The sequence below is a fragment of the Anolis carolinensis genome, chromosome 5 (assembly GCF_035594765.1).
Source record: "Anolis carolinensis isolate JA03-04 chromosome 5, rAnoCar3.1.pri, whole genome shotgun sequence".
Taxonomy (NCBI): Eukaryota; Metazoa; Chordata; class Lepidosauria; order Squamata; family Dactyloidae; genus Anolis; species Anolis carolinensis.
The window spans coordinates 161462662-161482223 of NC_085845.1; the positions used below are offsets into that span (position 1 = coordinate 161462662).

The following is a 19562-nucleotide window of genomic DNA, read 5'->3' on the forward strand; positions in this document are numbered from 1 at the left end:
GGAATAAGCCTTTCTAAAGTTAGTAGGGCTTACTTCTGGTTACGAATAAACCATTCTGAATTATCATGATTCCTGTTGCTTTCGAATCAACCCTTCCTAAAATGTACCTGTTCCTTCATATAGATTCTTTACTTTGCCTATGAAATGAATGTAATTTTTAAAAAGTATATGACAAAAAATGCCTATTTTGAAGGCTGGCAATTCCTCATTGTCAGAAGAAAGGAAAACAAGGAATAGTACCAACTGCAATTATTATTATTGCTTATGCTGCAATGCAACCTCTTCAAGCATGTTTACCTTAACAGTTCTTGTAGATCAATGACACCAGGTGTTACTTCCATAAATGAAACCATGAAGATGTCATCTGAAAACGGAACAAGTTAATTTTATTAAATTGAAACTGCCCATTGTAGATATAATATCAATTTGGTACATGTTTCACAGCTTCAAAGTATTTTAGGCAAAATTAACTGTACACAAGTCTGCCACAGGCGAAGAAGTACATTTATTTTATGATACATGAACAAGACGTGCTTAGTAATCGATAATAAGGAAAATGATTCTGTTGTGGAGATAGTATAACCCTTTAGATATTATTTTATAAGGTGATCATTTCTCTAAAACACTTGCATTCAGATTTCAAGCAGAGAAACATGTGTTTCTGAGCTTTGCTTCAGTTACTGAAAATAACCAATAATGTAAACATATGTTGTATATAAAATGAATTCGACCATCAGTCCAAAAGTAATTAGCTAATACTAGGCAACACATTAAAAATATAAATTCACTCTGCAAAGTAATATGAAGTAATCTCTAAGGTATGTGAAACTGGAAAAGGCTGATTTTTCAAAATTATTGCAGGGCAATATAAAAAAGAACATATTAATATTGGGGACTTACTTACATTTGTATATACATCCGTCGATGATTAGTTGTTGGATGCTATATTATAAAAATCACACAAAAGTCAGGAAGATATATAATCATAGAGTTGGAAAAGACCTCGTGGGCCATCCAGTCGAACCCCTTGCTAAAAAGCAGGAAAATCGCATTTAAAGCTCCCTCGAGAGATGGCCATCCAGTCTCTGCTTAAAAGCCTCCAAAGAAGGAGCCTCCACCACAGTCCGGGGCAGAGAGTTCCACTGCTGAACAGCTCTCACAGTGAGGAAGTTCTTCCTAATGTTCAGGTGGAATCTCTTTTCCTATAGTTTGAAGCCATTGTTCTGCTTCCTAGTCTCCAAGGCAGAAGAAAACAAGCTTGCTTCCTGCTCCCTATGACTTCTCCTCACATATTTGTACATGGCTTTCTCTTCTGCAGGCTAAACATGCCTGCTCCTCATAGGGCTTGTTCTTCAGACCCTTGATCATTTTAGTTGCTCTCCTCTGGACACATTTCAACTTGTCAACAATTGTGATGCCCAGAATTGGACACAGTATTCCAGGTGTGGTCTGACCAATGCGGAATAGAGGGACAGAATGACTTCCCTGGATCTAGACACTAGACTTCTATTGATGCAGGCCAAAATCCCATTGGCTTTTTAAACTGCCAAATGACTTTGTTGGCTCATGTTTACCTTGTTCCTGATGAGGACTCAAAGATCTTTTTCACACGTACTGCTGTTGATCCAGGCGTCTCCCATTTTGTACCTTTGCATTTCATTTTTCTGCATAAGTGGACTATCTTGCATTTTGTTAGATTTGGCTCATCTCTCTAATCTGTTAAAATCATTCCGGAGGAGCAGAATTCTGTATGTTCAGAATTTGGCATAATGATGGGTGTAGGCAGCTGACTATGTAGTTTAATAGGTTTGTTTAATGGTTTTAAATGTGTATTTTTAATTATGCAATGTGACAACTTGACATCATTAATCCCTTTGAATTCCTTTACACAAATCGTAGACAAATCCTTCGAGAGGCCTACCCAGATTTTAACCATGAATTTTAAATTAACATTCTATTCCTATCATATTTTCATCCTGGACTTTCCACAGATATACAGTAGAATCTCACTTATCCAACATAAACGGGCCGGCAGAATGTTGGATAAGCGAATATGTTGGATAATAAGGAGGGATGAAGGAAAAGCCTATTAAACATCAAATTAGGTTATGATTTTACAAATTAAGCATCAAAACATCATGTTATACAACAAATTTGACAAAAAAAGTAGTTCAATACACAGTAATGCTATGTAGTAATTACTGTATTTACAAATTTATCACCAAAATATGACAATGTATTGAAAACATTGACTACAAAAATGAGTTGGATAATCCAGAATGTTGGATAAGCGAGTGTTGGATAAGTGAGACTCTACTGTATATAAAACCCACCTGCCTAGTTTCCAACATACCTCGCAACTTCTGAGGCGCCTTCCACACAGCTGAATAAAATTCCACATTTTCTGCTTTGAACTGGAATATATGGCAGTGTGGACTCAAGATAACCCAGTTCAAAGCAGATACTGTGAGATTTTCTGCCTTGATATTCTGGGATATATGGCTGTGTGGAAGGGCCCTAGGGATGCCTGCCATAAATGTGGGTGAAACGTCAGGAGAGAATGCTTCTGGAACATGGCCATATAGCCTGGAAAACCCACAGCAACCCATTGCTATTATTATTATAGCCAAACACCCATGCTTTTGCAACAATGAGGTAAGATAAACCTGAGGGCCCTTCCACAGGGCCCTATATCCCAGAATATCAAGGCAGGAAATCCCACATTATCTGAGTGTGGACTCAGGTAACCCAGTTCAAAGTTGATACTGTGGGATTTTCTGCCTTGATATTCTGGGATATAGGGCTGTGTGGAAGGGCCTGAGCTCCAAAGACCGCCCTCTCTCCCTCCCATCTACACTGTACAATTAATTCGGTTTCACTACGCTTGAACTGCCATGGCTCAACGCTATGGAGTCCTGGGAGTCATAGCATAATGCAGGCCCAAGACCTCGCAGCATTCCACAGCTAGTGGAATTCACAAACTGCATTGGATTATGCAGCGAGCGGCTCTTCCCTCTCAGGCGTCTCCCCGCTCGCGAACTACATTTCCCAGCAGGCTTTTCGCCCAGGACTGCCATGGCGGCTGCTTGGTGGAGGCCGCGGGGCTATTGCTATCGAACGCCCGGAGCAGGGCGCTGAATTGTGGGGCGGCGAGGCCATGAGCCTCCCTCTGGGCTCCGTGCAGCAGAAGGTGCCCTGCCTGTTTGTGACCGAGGTGAGGGAGGAGCCCTCCGCCAAAAGAGAACACCAGGTGAGGAGACCGGGAAGGAGGCCAAGGCTCACTTGGGAGAGGGCCTTCCGGGCTTTCTACCGCGCTTTCGGGGCGAATTCACGCGTGCAGGAGCCAACACGTGCGCCTTTTAGCAGCCAGTGAAGGAAATGAGGCCTTAAGCTGCATCTAGACTAGGCATGGGCAAACTTTGGCCCTCCCGGTGTTTTGGACTTCAACTCCCACAATTCCTAATAGCCGATAGGCTGTTAGGAATTGTGGGAGTTGAAGTCCAAAACACCGGGAGGGCCAAAGTTTGCCCATGCCTAGTCTAGATCAAGAGAAGTCATGATACCGCTCTATTCTTCTTTGGTTAGATCTCATCTGGAATACTGTGTCCAATTCAGGGCACCACGGTTCAAAAGAGATATTGACAAGCAGGAAGGTGCCCAGAGGAGGGCGACTAAAATGATCAAAGGCCTGGAGACCATGCCCTATGAGGAGAGTCTTAAAGAGCTCGGCATATTTAGCTTGCAGAAGAAAAGGCAGAGAAAAGACTTGATAGGTAAAGGTAAAGGTTTCCCCCTGACATTAAGTCCAGTTATGTCCGACTCTGGGGGTTGGTGCTCATCTCCATTTCTAATCCAAAGAGCCGGCGTTGTCCGTAGACACCTCCAAGGTCATGTGGCCGGCATGACTGCATGGAGCACTGTTTCCTTCCTGCCGGAGTGGTATCTATTGATGTACTCACATTTGCATGTTTTCGAACTGCTAGGTTGGCATAATAATAATAATAATAATAATAATAATAATAATAATAATAATAATAACAACAACTTTATTTTTATACCCCGCCCCATCTCCCCAGTGAGGACTCGGAGCGGCTTACATGGGGACATACAACAATAAAACGATAAAACAATTAGATAAAACAATAGAACAGGTGCTAACTCTGCTCCCCGGATTCGAACCTGCGACCTTTCGGTCCACAAGTTCAGCAGCTCAGCACTTTAACACGCTGCACCACTGGGGGCTCGCAGACATGATAGCCATGGATAAATGCAGTAGAGTCTCGCTTCTCCAACATAAACGGGCCGACAGAATGTAAGCAAAAATGTTGGATAATAAGGAGGGATTAAAGAAAAGCCTCTTAAACATCAAATTATGTTATGACTTTACAAATTAATCACCAAAACATCACGTTTTACAACAAATTGACAGAAAAAGCAGTTCAGTACATGGTCACATTATGTAGTAATTACTGTATTTACGAATTTAGCACCAAAATATCGCCATATATTGAAAACATTGACTACAAAAGCATTGATGACTAAAACATTGACTACAAATAAAGAATTGCACAAAATGAACTTACAGTAACAACATTGTCAAAAGTTAAATCTGTAAAAAGTTCAGTCCTGTGAAGATTTTTTAAAAATCTGTGATCCTTGCCTGCCTAGAGAAACAGCTGTCGGCGGGAGGCTGATTGTGCTGGATAATACAGAACATTGGATGAGCAAAGGTTGGATAAGCAAGATTCTATTGTATGTGAAAGGGTATCATAAGGAAGAGGGAGCAGGCTTGTTTTCTCCTTCCCATGAAACTAGGACTTGGAGCAATGGGTTCAAATTACAGGAAAGGAGATTCCATCTGAACATTAAGAAGAACTTCTTGACCGTACGAGCTGCTCAACAATGGAACTCTCTGCCTCGGAATATGGTGGAAGCTCCTTCTTTGGAAACTTTTAAACAGGCTGGATGGCTATCTGTAAGGGGTACTTTGACTGTGCTTTTTCTGCATGGCAAGAGATTGGACTAGATGGCCCATGTGATTTCTTCCAACTTTGTTTTTCTATGATTCTAAGGTTGAATATCTGTTCTCCAAAATGCTTGAGACCAGAAGTTTTTTGGATTTCTCCTTCCCCACCTCCTGGATATTATTATTATTATTCATTGTATGACACAGCAAACAAGATAGATATGCTGGATTTCATATCACAAAATCACAAGTTGAACACTTCCCAAGTGTCTAGGACTGTGTGATGTATTTTCGGATGATGCGCACAGATCCCAGTAGGGTGGCCTTTTGCAGTTGGCAGATCATAATTTTGTCAATGTCTATTGTTTCCAAATGCCGGCTGAGATCTTTTGGCATGGCACCCAATGTGCCGATCACCACCGGGACCACCTGCACTGGTTTCTGCCAGAGTCTTTGAAGTTCAATCTTGAGGTCCTGATACCAGTTGAGTTTTTCCTGTTGTTTTTCATCAATGCGACTGTCCCCTGGGATGGTCAATGATCCAAACCTTTTTCTTTTCCACAACTGTGATGTCTGGTGTGTTGTGATGATGATGATGATGATGATGATGATGATGATGATGATGATGATGATGATGATGATGATGATTATTATTATTATTATTATTGGTCCAGGCTGCCATCAATCAAGTACCAGTTAACACCCCCCAAAACAAAGGATTCCTCCAGGCGGCAGCAGCCAGGCTTTGAAGCTACAAGGCTTTTCAGTGCTAATCAAGCTGGCCAGTTGCAACATTCATACTTGTTTCAAACAGACAAGAGTTCTTTCTCCTGCCCCAGACATTCAACAGATATATAAACCCCACTGCCTCGTTTCCCAACAGACCTCACAACCTCTGAGGATGGCTGCCATAGATGCAGGTGAAACATTAGAAGAGAGTGCTACTAACATGGCCATACAGCCCGAAAAACTCACAGCAAACCAATTATTGGTACTGTTCCATTATCCAGGCAGAGGCCACTTGGTGGTGTTAGAGATAGAAGGATAGTCCATTTTATGGGGGTAGAGGATGGGTTGATGGAGTAAAACCATTTCACCCTGTTTTCTTGTTATTCCCTCTACCCAAGTCACCATTGCGGAAACAAACCTCATTTATGATATGGGACGCGGAAATAGTTTTCCTCCTTCGATTCCCCTCCTGTAAAATGGACTATGCTTCTCTTTTGGAGCGTTTTGGATTTGTTGAAAGTTGGTTCATGTGTACATATAATTATGCTGGAGACACAATTATTATATTCACTCACCTGTTTTTATCCTTATTATTCTACTCCCATTCAATGATATTGTAAAACCAGGCTTCTACATTTGGTAAAATTCTTCTAATTCTTAATCCTACCATGGACAGTTGACCCCATCATTGTTGTGAAAAGGTAATAAGTTCCAATATTTCCTAGAGCTGATCAAAGATTCTCATTGGCACTCCTAATAAATCTTGTTTTCCTATGCTTAGTCTTACTGAATCAAAACAAGTTTACTTTGGGCAAGCACGCTTTTCAGGCTGCAGTGTTCTTTGTTGCCATTATCCTCACAATTTTAAAGAGAAGATAGATCCAACTACTGTGCTTACCATTAGTTTGCTGGCAATGTGGCTTCTAATTTCAAACTGAAGCTTGAGAGCAACTGCTGCTCCCTTCATACATGATGCATGGAATCTTTGTTGCCATGGATATAGTAGCTTTTAGGATTCTGTAACACATGTCAAAAAGCATATTGCTTTCCTGATATGCCACCTTTGAGGGAAAATTTGTGTGGAATTTGATTTTGCTTCTTTGGTGAATTGGTATTGAGAGTTGTACTCCGTCATCACATTGTTGGTAGTGGTTTTCTTATTTTGGCTCCATGTAATTGCTATGTCCTTGAAGAAAAAACATGTTTTTTAAACAATGTTTAATTATTTCCCCCACTCTCAGCCTTTTAAAGTGCTGGCCACTGAAACGATTAATCAAAAGGCATTGGATGCAGATATATACAATGCTGTGCCAACGGAAAAAGTGGACGGAACTTGCTGTTACATAACTACATACAAAGGTAATGTGTTAAGAAATTTTCAATCAAAAGTAGCAATGTGTTATGTCTTGTCCAAGGTTTGGTTATTATGAGCAGCAAAGGGACAGTGTTAGGCCTCTGTGATCAGGAATGAAGGCTAGCTGTGGGCACATCTCCACTGATCATTTAATGTGGGACAAAAGCGGCAGAGGAGGAAGCAATTCAAACATGCAACTGATCACACCTCAAGCACAGGAACCAGATTGAGACCTGAGCAGTGCTTATATGCACCAGAGAAGAGCGTTCTGATACGGTTTCAGGATCTGCAGTATCTGCGGCCTGTTCTTTAATGTTCCTCTATGCCAGTTGTTTTCAACCTGTGGGTCCCCAGGTGTTTTGGCTTACAACTCCCAGAAATCCCAGCCAGTTTACCAGCTGTTAGGATTTCTGGGAGTTGAAGGCCAAAACATCTGGGGACCTATAGGTTGAGAACCACTACTCCATGCATTATTCCTATGTGTCATTCAATCACTGCCCTCAATCCACATTAAGTTGTCAATATAGATGTGCCCTAAGAGGGATTGAGCGTGTACAGCGGAGGGCAACTAAAATGATCAAAGGTCGAAACCATGCCCTTTGGGGAATGGCTGAAAGAGCTGGGTATGTTTAGCCTGCAGAAGAGAAGGGTGGCAGGAGACATGATCAGCATGTTTAAATATTTGAAAACATGTCATAAGGAAGAGTGAGTAGGCTTATTTTCCAATGCCCTGGAGACTAGAACTCATACCTATGGGTTCAGATTATAGGAAAGGAGATTCCAGCTGAATATTAAGAGTTTCCTGACCATGACAGCTGTACAACAGTGAAACTCACTGCCTCGGAGTGTGGTAGCAGCTCCTTGTTTGGAGGCTTTCAAACAGAGGCTGGATGGCCATCTGTTGGGGGTGTTTTGTTTGTGCTTTTTCTGCATGGTAAGGGGTGTGATTGGATGTCCCCTCTTCCAGTTCTATGATTCTGTTTATGTGAAGAAGAGAGCAGCAACCCTAAGTAGACATATAAGTGGTTTTCTCCAAAAAGTCCTGAGTATGTGGGTAACGGCGCTCCATGCAGTCATGCCGGCCATATGACCTTGGAGGTGTCTATGGACAACGCTGGCTCTTTGACTTAGAAATGGAGATGAGCACCAACCCCCAGAGTCGGTCACGACTGGACTTAACGTCAGGGGAAAACCTCTACCTTATATGTAGGTAATCGTTTTACCACATTCTTGCATTGATACTTAAAGCTGTGATCAACCTGGCCTTAAAAGAACTGCACTCTGTTGTTAGAGAATTTACTACAATTGGTTCTCTGCAGCCACAAGTTCTGTGTCCATCGATTCGACCAACCCCAGCTCATTTTTTTTAAAATGAGGATTTCCTGCTTCCCTTTTCTCATTTTTTCTATAGTTTAAATTCTCTTTTAAAATGAATAAATGTATATATACTTTTTTGATTTACATGTAATTAGAGATATAGGTTGATAACAGAAATTGTGTGGTTATGTGATTGTTGTTCAAGTATATTATTCTTTTTTCTGTTTTCTTCTGTTAAAATTTTGAATTAGAAATGGAGGAAGTATTTTTAATAAGCAAACCTTGATTTTACCATGCACTATGCTGATGTGTAAGCATATCCTGCTATAACCTCCCACCACTTTATACTCTCAGACTTTAGCTAACATTTGAGGGTCCTGCCATTTATATAAGGGACATTTCCCTATGACATTTTATGTAATAGAACTTGAGTGCCCATGGATTGTGGTTTCCAAGGGACTGTGCTCTTGAAACAAGACTCCGGTGGACAGAGGGCCCCCTGTACTGAAAAAGCACACATACATCAATACACATATATTTCATGGATTTTTGTGCCAGTCTTTTGTTGATTTAATTTCAACCTGTTCACACTACAGAATTATGGCACTTTTCTTCCACTTTCACTGCCATGTTTCTGCCCTGTGAAATCCTGGTGTTTGCAGTTTGACGAAACACAGAAATCTGTTCTTGACAATTTTAAATGATCCTCCCTTAACTGAAATCTCAGGATTCCATGGATAAGAACTGTGAGTTATAGTGGAAATATATTGCTATAATTGGATGATGTGAATAATGCACAGGATTTCGCTGTCCTTTTAACTACCACAAGTAAAAAAGAGAAGAACATCCTTTTGTATTATCTATTTTTGTTTCATATGCTTTTATGTTTGTACTGCTCATTAAAAAGAATGAGAGTAGTATGTGGGAGAGGTTCAGCTCAAGTTCAAACCCCATCAAGACAATTTCCACCAGAAACGTTATTTTGAATATTACTGCTCACCATGTTGAAATCGTTTTTAAAATAAAACCATTGTGTGATGTGGCAGGGGACTTCTTATTGTAAACTCTGCCATTCTTTGTAATCTTAACTCTGTAATGTTTGATCAAGAGACATTGCAACAATCATTAATCCTGTGACCTTTTCCTCCAAATTGCCTCTATTAAGCCACAAGTATTTGAATAGTACAGCAGTTACTACGCATCACTCTTACAGAGATGGAACACATTTTAGGATCGTCCATTCTCAGTAAATCTATAGGGCATAACACAAAATAATGTGGAGATGAAATAATACTGTCAAATTGATAAATAGTTGTCCTTGAACAATTAAAATTATACAAAAATACAAGGCAGTTTAGCTGAAGTCATACATTGATACAATGTATACTTGGAAGTAAATCTTATTGAAGTCAGTGGGTATATTGTGCATAGAGCTAGACTTTAAGCAAACAAGTAGTAGTATTCCCATTGAAATATCTAGGACTCATTTGTTTAATTTTGGTGAAGCATTAGGAATACTTATTCAACTATTTTACAAAATATAACTTTATGTGACATTATTTAATGACTCCTCACAATACTCTTCTTGATTTCATAACCAAAAACGGAAAAAAATAATATTTGAGCCAGCCTTTGTTTCGTTCAAGCATTTGCTTCGGGAACCTGAAAACAATGTGCTTATTGTGCTTTGTGCATTTGTGTCTTGTGTATATTTTATCATGGTACTGATTTTTAAAAACCAGTACTTATATAAATATTTAAAAGGAATAATAAGATCAGTACACGTGGAATGTATTGGAAGGACACGTCTTGGCAGTTTTATTCAAGAAAGCCTAATGTAAGTTTTGTTCTAATTTCATAACTGCAGGGCAGCCATACCTTTGGGCCCGGATGGATCGAAAACCTAACAAGCAGACTGAAAAAAGATTTAAACGTTTTTTGTACTCAGCAGATAACTCACGAGGTTGGTAGAGAATTTTTATTTTTCAGCAGATAAAAGCTTTTGGAAGCAGGAGGACTGCAAAGAGGTGATGAAACCTGTTACCCATATTCCACCTTATTTGCAGTTATAATTTCCACCAAATTACTTGAAGTTGCTAGTGCTCTCATTTTTTCTTATTACCACAATGGAAACACATATTGAATGGGATTTCAACATTTTAAAGAGGCAGATGGAAAGAATAAAAGTGAGTGCTCTTGTTTGCACGCACATTTACAGGGTTTGGCCAACAGGCCTTTAAAATAATCTGCAGGTTTTCAAGTGGTGAAGAAAATAATTGATGGGTTGGAGAAGGAAGATAAAAATGCCACCTGTTGTTTTTGTGTTGTTTTGGTTTTGTGAAGGTAATAGTATTCTTTGGAGAGCATAATCAAGAATGTCAACATGGTGGAGATTCAATTGGCATAATGCAAACAAAGTGCCCTTAAATATTATAGGTTCAGGGAGAACAAGAAAGAAGTGATTGATTTAAAAGTACTGGAGATGAGAATAGCACCTGCAAGCCCAATTTAAACAGTGACTCATTTTAGATCTTTGACTTCATTTGATTTTACAGAATTTTCTAAAGCATTGGTTGTTGCTGATTAGGAAAACATCTTTCTCAACCTTGAATGTAGCTGCCTCTATAGACTTTAAATAATGGAATCGCAAAAAAATAAACAATTCTAACAAAATAACAGTTTCCCAGTATTGTAGGAAGTCTATATTTCTTTTGGGTTAGTGACTTATTGATACTTGGCCTTGCAATTAAATGCCATATTGGGTGCTTATTGTGAAGGTGTATCTTTGGTTTAACCCATCACCACCCAGAAACAGGCAGTAAAAACAACATAGTATCACAATAGCTGAAGACAGACTGATGGAATGTACCTTAGTTTATGATAAATATTCAGTGTGTCATTCTGTTAGTTGGTGAGAGGAGGAAATACACAGAACTTGGGAAATAGCCAAACCCCCCCCCCCCCCCCCAGCCACCTGGGAAGTATAAAGGAGAGAAATTACTGCATGCTAGTCCTCCTGTAGTACCCTTCTTACATTTGAATGGGACAGAAAACTGGCAGGATTTTCAGTTACAGTATTTTTTGTGAGTGGATGTACATACATATATGCACAGTAGAGCAGGCAATACAATCCTAAATTTGGAAATGTTATATAATCACTGGATAATATTTTAGTACTAGATAATACTGTATGTTTGTTCAGAGGTATTTGGGCAAAAGGTACAGTACTTGGAGGTACTGGTATCCAAAAGTGCATTTCACGTGCTTGGCTTTAGGATTTACCTGGAATGTTGAAGAAGATTTCAGGACTGTTCCTGAAAGCTGGATTCCAGCAAAGGAAATAGAGCGTTGCAATGGAAAACCTCTTCCTGACGAAAATGGACATATTCCAGGTAAAAAGCAGTTTAATGCCATAAACAACTATTTTAAATGTTAGCATTTCAGCACTTGGTGAATGTGCATTCATACTTTACATGTTTACTTGCAATTGCAGAGCAACAGGTTACCCAGAGAAATGTACAAGGCTGCTAAAACATAAAACTAAGTCAACAGGAATAAGATATCCAATATGCAAACCATCCATTGTACAATGTATTTCTTTCTTACAAATGTGACAATATATTGTTCCTCTTTGTGATATTATTGAAGCACTGAAATTTTGAGATCATGGTTCTCTAGTTTATACCAGTACAGAATAGATACATAATTAAATTCTGTAGTATTCATTCTCCAAATATCAGAAGCTATTTTTTCAGGCATTTACAATCCTACTTTTTAAATAAATAACTTTAAGAAGAAAAACCTAGATTGGTGAGACAGGGCTTTGTTAAAGCACCCCTCTGTGCCCAGTGCCACATCAGCCGAAGTATGCTAGGTGTCATCTTTGCTGGCCTTGAAAAAAACCCTAAAGTTTTATCTTCCACAGATTTCCCTTAAAATGATTTCATTGGGCTTCTAGTTGTATGTTTTCTGGTTCCACGCTACAATTATTTATAGTGCAGCCCAAAAGACTCACAGCAGCCCAGTGATTCCGGCTGTGAAAGCCAACATATTTTAATATTTTCTAAGATACGTATTTTGGGGCTTTTATTGGTTTATGCATAATTTTTGTAACTTCTGAACATGATTTAACAGAATTAGATGAAATAAACACATCTATAACTAAAACAAATATTTACATCACTTTAAATTTCCATATAAACCAGTATTGAAAGTGGAAAAAAAAGGCTTGCTTCCTTTCTGTAGGCTGGGTACCTGTGGAGAAAAACAGCAGACAATATTGTTGGCACGCTTCTGTTGTTGACTATGAATTTGAACTAGCTCTCATTCTGAAGCATCATACTGAAGAACCTGGTTTTCTAGAAATCTGTCCGGTGCCTCTATCCACATTTTCAGAGCATACGCTGGAGCTCATTGGAACAAACATCAATGCCAATCCATATGGTAAGTGTATCCTTCGTGTACCAGTATTAGATATTTTAATTTTTTTGTCAAATCCACTATCCTAAAATTACAAATGTAATCTTGCAGAAATAAGAAACAGCAAAACTGCTCAGAGAATAAATATACAGGCAGCCCCCAAGTTACAAATATCTGATTTATAAACAACTCAGTTTTTTAAAAAAAGGGTTAAAGCAATGGGAAGTGAGAGAAATCTATCCTTAGGAGGGAAAATTCACCCTTGAAAGAGTTGTCATGGGGAAAAGGTGTCTCAAATGAAGCTTTATCCCCAATCCTTGTGTCCACAACAAGACAATTTTTTCAAAATCCAATTCTCACAGGGACAGAAAGTGAGGTGAAACCTTCTAAACAGGGGCAAACACCACAGGAGTATTAACCCTTCCTAATATCATCCAAAGTTACACACACACACGGCTGGAGGTACACTTAAAAATGTACCTGTTCCGACTTGCATACAAATACAACTTAAGAACAAACCTAAAGAACCTATCATGTTTGTAACTTGGAGACTGACTGTATTAGGTTACAGAAGATTTAAACTCTGGGTCCCGATCCCAAATGGGGTCCCCTTAGCCCAATGTTGAGATCATGAAAAATTTGGCACCATTGAAAAGTTTCTGAAAAATGTCTTAGACGTGTTTATTAATCTGTTGTGCAGTGTTTACAGTATACTCTGCAGAAGATGCTTCAACTGCACATAAAAAGGAAAATTGGGCTGTTTAGCAAGTCTTGCAAGTGCTGCTTTATGATATTTCTTGCTTTATCATAAATTACGTATATAACGGAGGTCTACGAAGCCCTGGCCGTGGGCAGCAGTTCCCAAACCTTTTTGGTCATGGAATACTTCAGAAGACATTTATTTTACATGGAATCTAATTCTATCCATGATTTGTTTAATAAAAAAGATATTCTGGATCATTATACTCCAATTAAAATATATATCTCAATTTCCTATATGGCTAGAATCATAGAATAGTAGAGTTGGAAGAGACCTCATGGGCCATCCAGTCCAACCCCCTGCCAAGAAGCAGGAAATCGCATTCAAAGCACCCCCGACAGATGGCCATCCAGTCTCTGCTTAAAAGCCTCCAAAGAAGGAGCCTCCACCACAGTCCAGGGGAGAGAGTTCCACTACAGAACAGTTCTCACAGTGAGGAAGTTCTTCCTGATATTCAGGTGAAATCTCCTTTCCTGTAGTTGAAAACCATTATTCCGCGTCCTAGTCTCCAGGGCAGCAGAAAACAAGCTTGCTCCCTCCTCCCTATGACTTCCCCTCACATATTTATACATGGCTTGCATGTCCCCTCTCAGCCTTCTCTTCTGTAGGATAACATGCCCAGCTCTTTAAGCCATTTTTGAATAAAATTTACTGTGTTTTATGAATAATGTCCCAACAGTCTTTTATCTCCAAAACGGTACAAGAAAACATTCCCCCAAAAATGTGAAATCAACATAATTGACTGTGTATGACTCGTTATAAAATGTTGAAATGTTTAGCCAGTAACTACATACTCAATATCAATAGTTATAGCATAAAATAACTATTACAGAGACTGTATGTCAAATAGCTGGCATCAGTTTGAGGACTGGTGTTTCAGAGAAAAGATAATGTGGAATAAGCCTAGTAAAGTAGGCTTAAAACATGGGGCGTATAAAAGATCTGAAATGGTGATAAAGAAGTTGAAGGGTGGTTTATGGAATAACACATGGGAATTTAAAATAAAGAATAGTATAGAGAAATTTGAGAACATCTAATGAAAACAGTGCTTTATACTTTTCTTTTTAATATTTTAATCTTACTTAGGTTTAGGAAGCAAGAAACACCCAGTACATCTCCTTGTCCCCCATGGAATATTTCAGATAAAAAATGCACCTGCGCTGAATCACAATGATATATTGACATGGCTTGATGGATGCAAAGAGGGGAAAATTGAAGGGATTGTATGGCATTGTGCTGATGGGAACTTAATCAAGGTAATACTGAAGACATTAAACATTTCACAAGGTTTTACCTCCATGATTTCTCAGTTATTTCAGTTTGGGGGTATTTGCTTATGCATGTTTGCTTGTTCTACACACCTTTGTGGATAGGATCTGGTGGTGTACTTCCACCAGAACTGATGATCTATTTATCCCCAGTAAACATCTGTTGAGAAAACATACAAAACAGGCTTGTGGCACCTCAGAGGGTGAGAAGAAACTCTCGATTTTGCTGGTGGGTTGTCTGTTCATTTGAGAGATTGACAAGTATCTCCCATGTCTTCTCCGGTGAGCTTAATGCAACATTTACAATCTTACTTACTTTTATCTTCAGAACAACCTGAGTGAATGATCAGGCTAAAAAAGAAGGACTGGCTCAAGTCATCCAGTGATTGCTAATGGCTCATTTGAAACCAGATCTCTAGTCAAACATTGTATCTTCTATTACAATAAATATGAACATGCCCCATTGGATCTTGGTCTCTTTAAGAACTGCTATGTTGGAATTTTTCTATATGTAAATAGGATATGGTTGTCTTTAACATACTTACAAGTTATTTGATAATGTCAATATTTTTATTTGTTCTTTGTTTCTTTACAGCTTCATCGACATCATCTTGGTTTGTCTTGGCCAATTGCAGACCCTCACTTGATTTCTCAGCCAGTGGTTGTCAACTTCAGTGGGATCAAATATGACTATAACTTTGAACCAAATACGCTTTTTGATTATTTTTCAAAGTTGGATGGACAAAGATTTAATAGTCTCAGGAATATAGCAAGTGATCTATGACCAGATTTCTCAAAAGATAGACATATGTATAACTACTCATTCCTTTTGGCTCCGTCTTACATATAGTATATATGTCAAGAATTGCATTTGCTTATTGATATAAATCAAATAGTATTTAGGTTACAAATGGCTTAACAGATACATCTATGTAGCAGAAAAACCTGAATCTGAACATCATTTCCCCTCCAATCCCCAAAGGTTGTGTGAAATGTACCTTGAATGTTTTTAAAACAGTTAAGAGCTAAATCCTGAGGGTGATATATTTTTTTTCTGTTTAAATCACTATAGTTGCATTATTTGCAGTTATTATGAAGAGTGCATGCAAGCAAACGTATCACAGCTCCTACCTTAAAATACACAGAAGCAGTTATGTGGGAGAGCTCTGATTCTTTGTATTTTAAAAGTTGTTATCTATATGATTCATATGTGGTGCCTGTGTTTAATACAAATTATAATCTGGAAGCCACACCCGATTTTAACATTTGTTTCTAAATGTTGAGATTCATTAGATTCTGTACTTCTTCTGAAGTGTATACATATAATAATACTGCAGTAGTGTGCTACTGCTTTAAAAAGTTTTGTAATTTCGCTTTACTGTAAGATTATGAACTTGAATGTTATATGACAATGCTTCTTGCTCTCTACCATTTTTTTCAAATTTGTAGAGATGTAAGGGGTATGTGGTGGTCTGTTCCACTGAACCAGACAACACTGTTTACAAGCCCATAGAATTAAAATAATGTGCAGTGAAGCTGCTGAGGGGATTGTATATTTTCTTTATTATAAAAAGACCAAGTATGTGTACATCTTTAAGTTTAAAACGTTTAAAACAGGGTAAACAAATGTTAAACTGCTGTTCTTCATCATTTATATTACTCAAATGTAGAAAAATAAAGAAACTGATGGAAAAGCTACAAAATAGCATACTCTAAAAACTTAATAAATTAACGTAACAAAATACATATATATACAAATCCCCAATTCACAGTTCTGTAATGCTTTTATTTCAAACTATTGGCTCCATGCTTGCAGAAATGGAAAGAAGCAATGACTCAAATGAATAAGGGAGATCTTTCCTTTAGGAGAGTCAACAAAAGCTGTGCAGTGCAATTGCACACCAATAATTTTTTGGCAGAGTGGGAAGTAGTTTGCTTGACTCCTAATATACAAATGTTTCATTTCCAGGCTATATGATTCATCTCTTTGAAAAGTTGCATACCTTTCCATTTAATCAATAGAAACTCGGGCTGGAATGTCTACTTTAACACCAAATTGTTCAGAAAGTGTTTTCAGCCTCTCTTCTAAGATAATATTTTTTTTAACTTCTTCGTTGTAGTTGTACTTCAGATCTTCAATTTCTTCAAAAAAGGATGGATCAAAATTATCCAGTTCATTTTTTAGCTTTCTGACTTCTTCCTAATAAGGAATAGAAATTACTGATATAAAACAAAAACAAATATATTTACTTTCCTTCTTGATTTACTGTGAACTGGCTACATATGTAAAATCAATCCAGAGCTGTATACTTTAAAATCCCATGAATATTTTAAGTATTAGAATGTGCTTAAACAAACAGCATGGCAGAAACCTAGCTTTTCATTGCAAATCTCACAAACAATTCAAGTATGCATAGTCATATTTTTGTACACTCTACAGTGCAAACTAACTAGCAAACTAACTAATCCAGCAAAACAGAGTATTTAATCTGAGACTTCAACTCTTCCAAATGAAAAAAAATGACTGAAGTATCTATAACACAAACCTGAAGTCGCTGCTGTTCCAAGTCTGAGGTTTTCAACTTTTTCTTCAAGTCTTCTGCTAGTACCTTATAGCTTCCAGACTTCTCTAAATGTTAAAGTTAAACATTTTATTTGTATAAAATTATACATGAAGATAAATTAAACACATTATTTCTATTTAAACAGAGCAATCCATGATGCATTTGCATTTTTTCTCCAAGGCTAGAAACGATTTGTGAGTTAATATAAAACTGACAACTTAAAGGAAAGGCTTATAAATAAGAGATTTCAAAAAAAAATTCTATAATTTATGTCAATTTTGTCATGATCTACAGATCAAATTGGGTGGACAAATGCAGTGAGCCTTTAGGAACCTATTCACTGCCAAAATGTCCTATTAAACCCACAAGTCACCAGATGTTTTAAAAAAAAACCTGGAGGTTTTACATGGGGATATGTGCAACTTATTTAAAAGATATAGTGACTTTGAGGTTTCTAAAAATGGCTATTAGTCATTTTGGTTACACAAAGAAGTTGAATGCTTAAGTTTGTAGGAAAGAATCATGAATACAATCTGAAGACTGCATGTGGTCCCAGTGCCAAGCTTCATCTACTGCTGAATTAAAGGATGAAACCTGTATAATAAAATTTCACACATCTATGCCAATATCAACTGGATTTTAGCATCCATAGTAATGGGCTTTAAGTCTAGCTGAGCTACTCCCAACATTATTTACTATTGCTTACGCTGGCTAGGGTTACTGGGTCTGGAAAAATATATAGTGAGCTACAAAATTCCAGTCCATGTTTTAACCCACTGTTATTTCACCTTTTTGTTAAAACACATCTTTATGACTAAAAGGACCTTGATTTTGATTCAAACTTCTTGCATAAGTGGAACGTTCCTCTACTTCCACAAAGGATTTTAACACATTCCTTCCACATTCTAGAATTTTCTTCAACTAGTTTTGCTTCCCAGTTCTAGATAATTACTTGATCTTCAAAAGCAGAATGGTTGGTGATAATCAAGGCATCTGGCAAGAACTGCTGCATGAATAAGAGTTTTTGTCTGTAGTCTAAGCCTGTTTGTCCAAACTAGAACATACCTAGTAGTATATCGATGCCTTTTTCTAAGTCAAGGCTTAGCAAACCACCATTAATTGATTGGGCCAATTCTTTCTGGTCCTGACAACTGGATTTAGCTCTATGCTTTTGAAAGCCTGGCACATAATTTTTATAGTATAACTTTTGAAAGATTTCACAATTTATTGAAAGTATTTTGAAAGTGTTACCAGATGCAAAGCTGTGTCCTTTTGTTACTTCACATAGATTTCGAGATGCCTCTAACTGATTAATTAATTCTGCCTTTTCATTTTCCAAACGAGCATTGGTTAACCTAAAGAAATAAACAATTAGGTGCAGGAATCTAGATAGCTCTTACTATTTTTCTAGATCTATTCTGCTGAAGGAACATGCTTCTCTGAGTTTTACCTGAGAAGCTGAAGTTCTCTGAGACGGTCTTGCTCTGTTTGGGCACCCTTGGGGTTGTGTTGGAGAAGCTCAATCTTTACATGGAGGAAATAAAAACACTTAGATGTTAAAGTTGGGGTATAAAGTTATTTCTTTCCCTTCTGCAACCTCCCCCCCCCCAAAAAAAAAGCAGTTCCTCCAGCCTCTAGGACCAGATGTGAGGATGCACAGGTCAGCCCCTCAATATAGCTGACTGAAGTTCTGTCCCTGGATTCTAGTGAAACTCTAGGGCATTAAGGGTTCAAATAAGTAATCAATGACAGAAGATCAGCAAAATAAATCTGCAGTCATTTTACTCACTTGCTCTTTTAAGTATTTGGCATGTTTTTCTTCATTCTCTGTAGCATTTGCCAATTGTTGTTTAAGATCATCGATATTCTGGGTTTTTTTGGCAATATCAGCCTCCATTTCTTTCATTTTATTTTGATACATTCTAAAAGGAGGAAGGTCAATGTACATTAAAAATACTCTTTGCAGAAATTACTGCAGTATTTCTTTAACACTGTTATATTCCACCACTATTGTCCCAAATTTAAGTGGACATAGAAACAAGTACAGTGAGCCCTTGGTATCTGTTGAAGTTTGGTTCCAGGACTCCCCAAGGATACCAAAATTCATGGATGTTCAAGTCCCATTATATACAACAGCAGAGTAATATAGTGTCCCTAACATAAAATGGCAAAATTAAGGATCGCT

General features: G+C 38.0%; 3 protein-coding genes across 8 annotated transcripts in view; 1 reads left to right on the top strand and 2 right to left on the bottom strand.

Annotated features, from left to right (window-relative positions):
* c5h12orf50 (chromosome 5 C12orf50 homolog) overlaps positions 1–6683 on the bottom strand; it is a 34949-nt gene extending 28266 nt beyond the window's left edge. Inside the window, exons 1-2 of one of the 2 annotated variants that reach the window (XM_062982795.1) lie at positions 6594–6683; positions 298–364 (exon numbers count right to left, since the gene is read on the bottom strand). The gene's annotated coding sequence lies outside the window, so the exon portion shown is untranslated. The remainder of the gene's footprint in view (positions 1–297; positions 365–6593) is intronic. The other variant, XM_016993755.2, reaches the window with a different exon arrangement.
* On the top strand, positions 2945–15837 carry rlig1 (RNA 5'-phosphate and 3'-OH ligase 1). The gene is made up of 7 exons (XM_003221131.4): positions 2945–3250; positions 6937–7054; positions 10234–10329; positions 11642–11758; positions 12612–12809; positions 14632–14801; positions 15409–15837. Exons 1-7 carry the CDS (start codon positions 3158–3160, stop codon positions 15595–15597), a joined length of 981 nt encoding a protein of 326 aa, XP_003221179.2. The 5' UTR covers positions 2945–3157; the 3' UTR covers positions 15598–15837.
* Positions 15838–16353: 516 nt separating this feature from the next.
* Positions 16354–19562, bottom strand: part of cep290 (centrosomal protein 290) — a 59996-nt gene continuing 56787 nt past the window's right edge. For all 5 annotated transcript variants that reach the window (XM_062982789.1, XM_062982790.1, XM_062982788.1 and 2 more), the window contains 5 exons: positions 19167–19299; positions 18828–18901; positions 18629–18732; positions 17360–17442; positions 16354–17013 (listed from right to left, as the gene is read on the bottom strand). In XM_062982789.1, the coding sequence (XP_062838859.1) occupies positions 16825–17013; positions 17360–17442; positions 18629–18732; positions 18828–18901; positions 19167–19299 (583 nt within the window). In that variant the 3' untranslated portion in view covers positions 16354–16824. The remainder of the gene's footprint in view (positions 17014–17359; positions 17443–18628; positions 18733–18827; positions 18902–19166; positions 19300–19562) is intronic.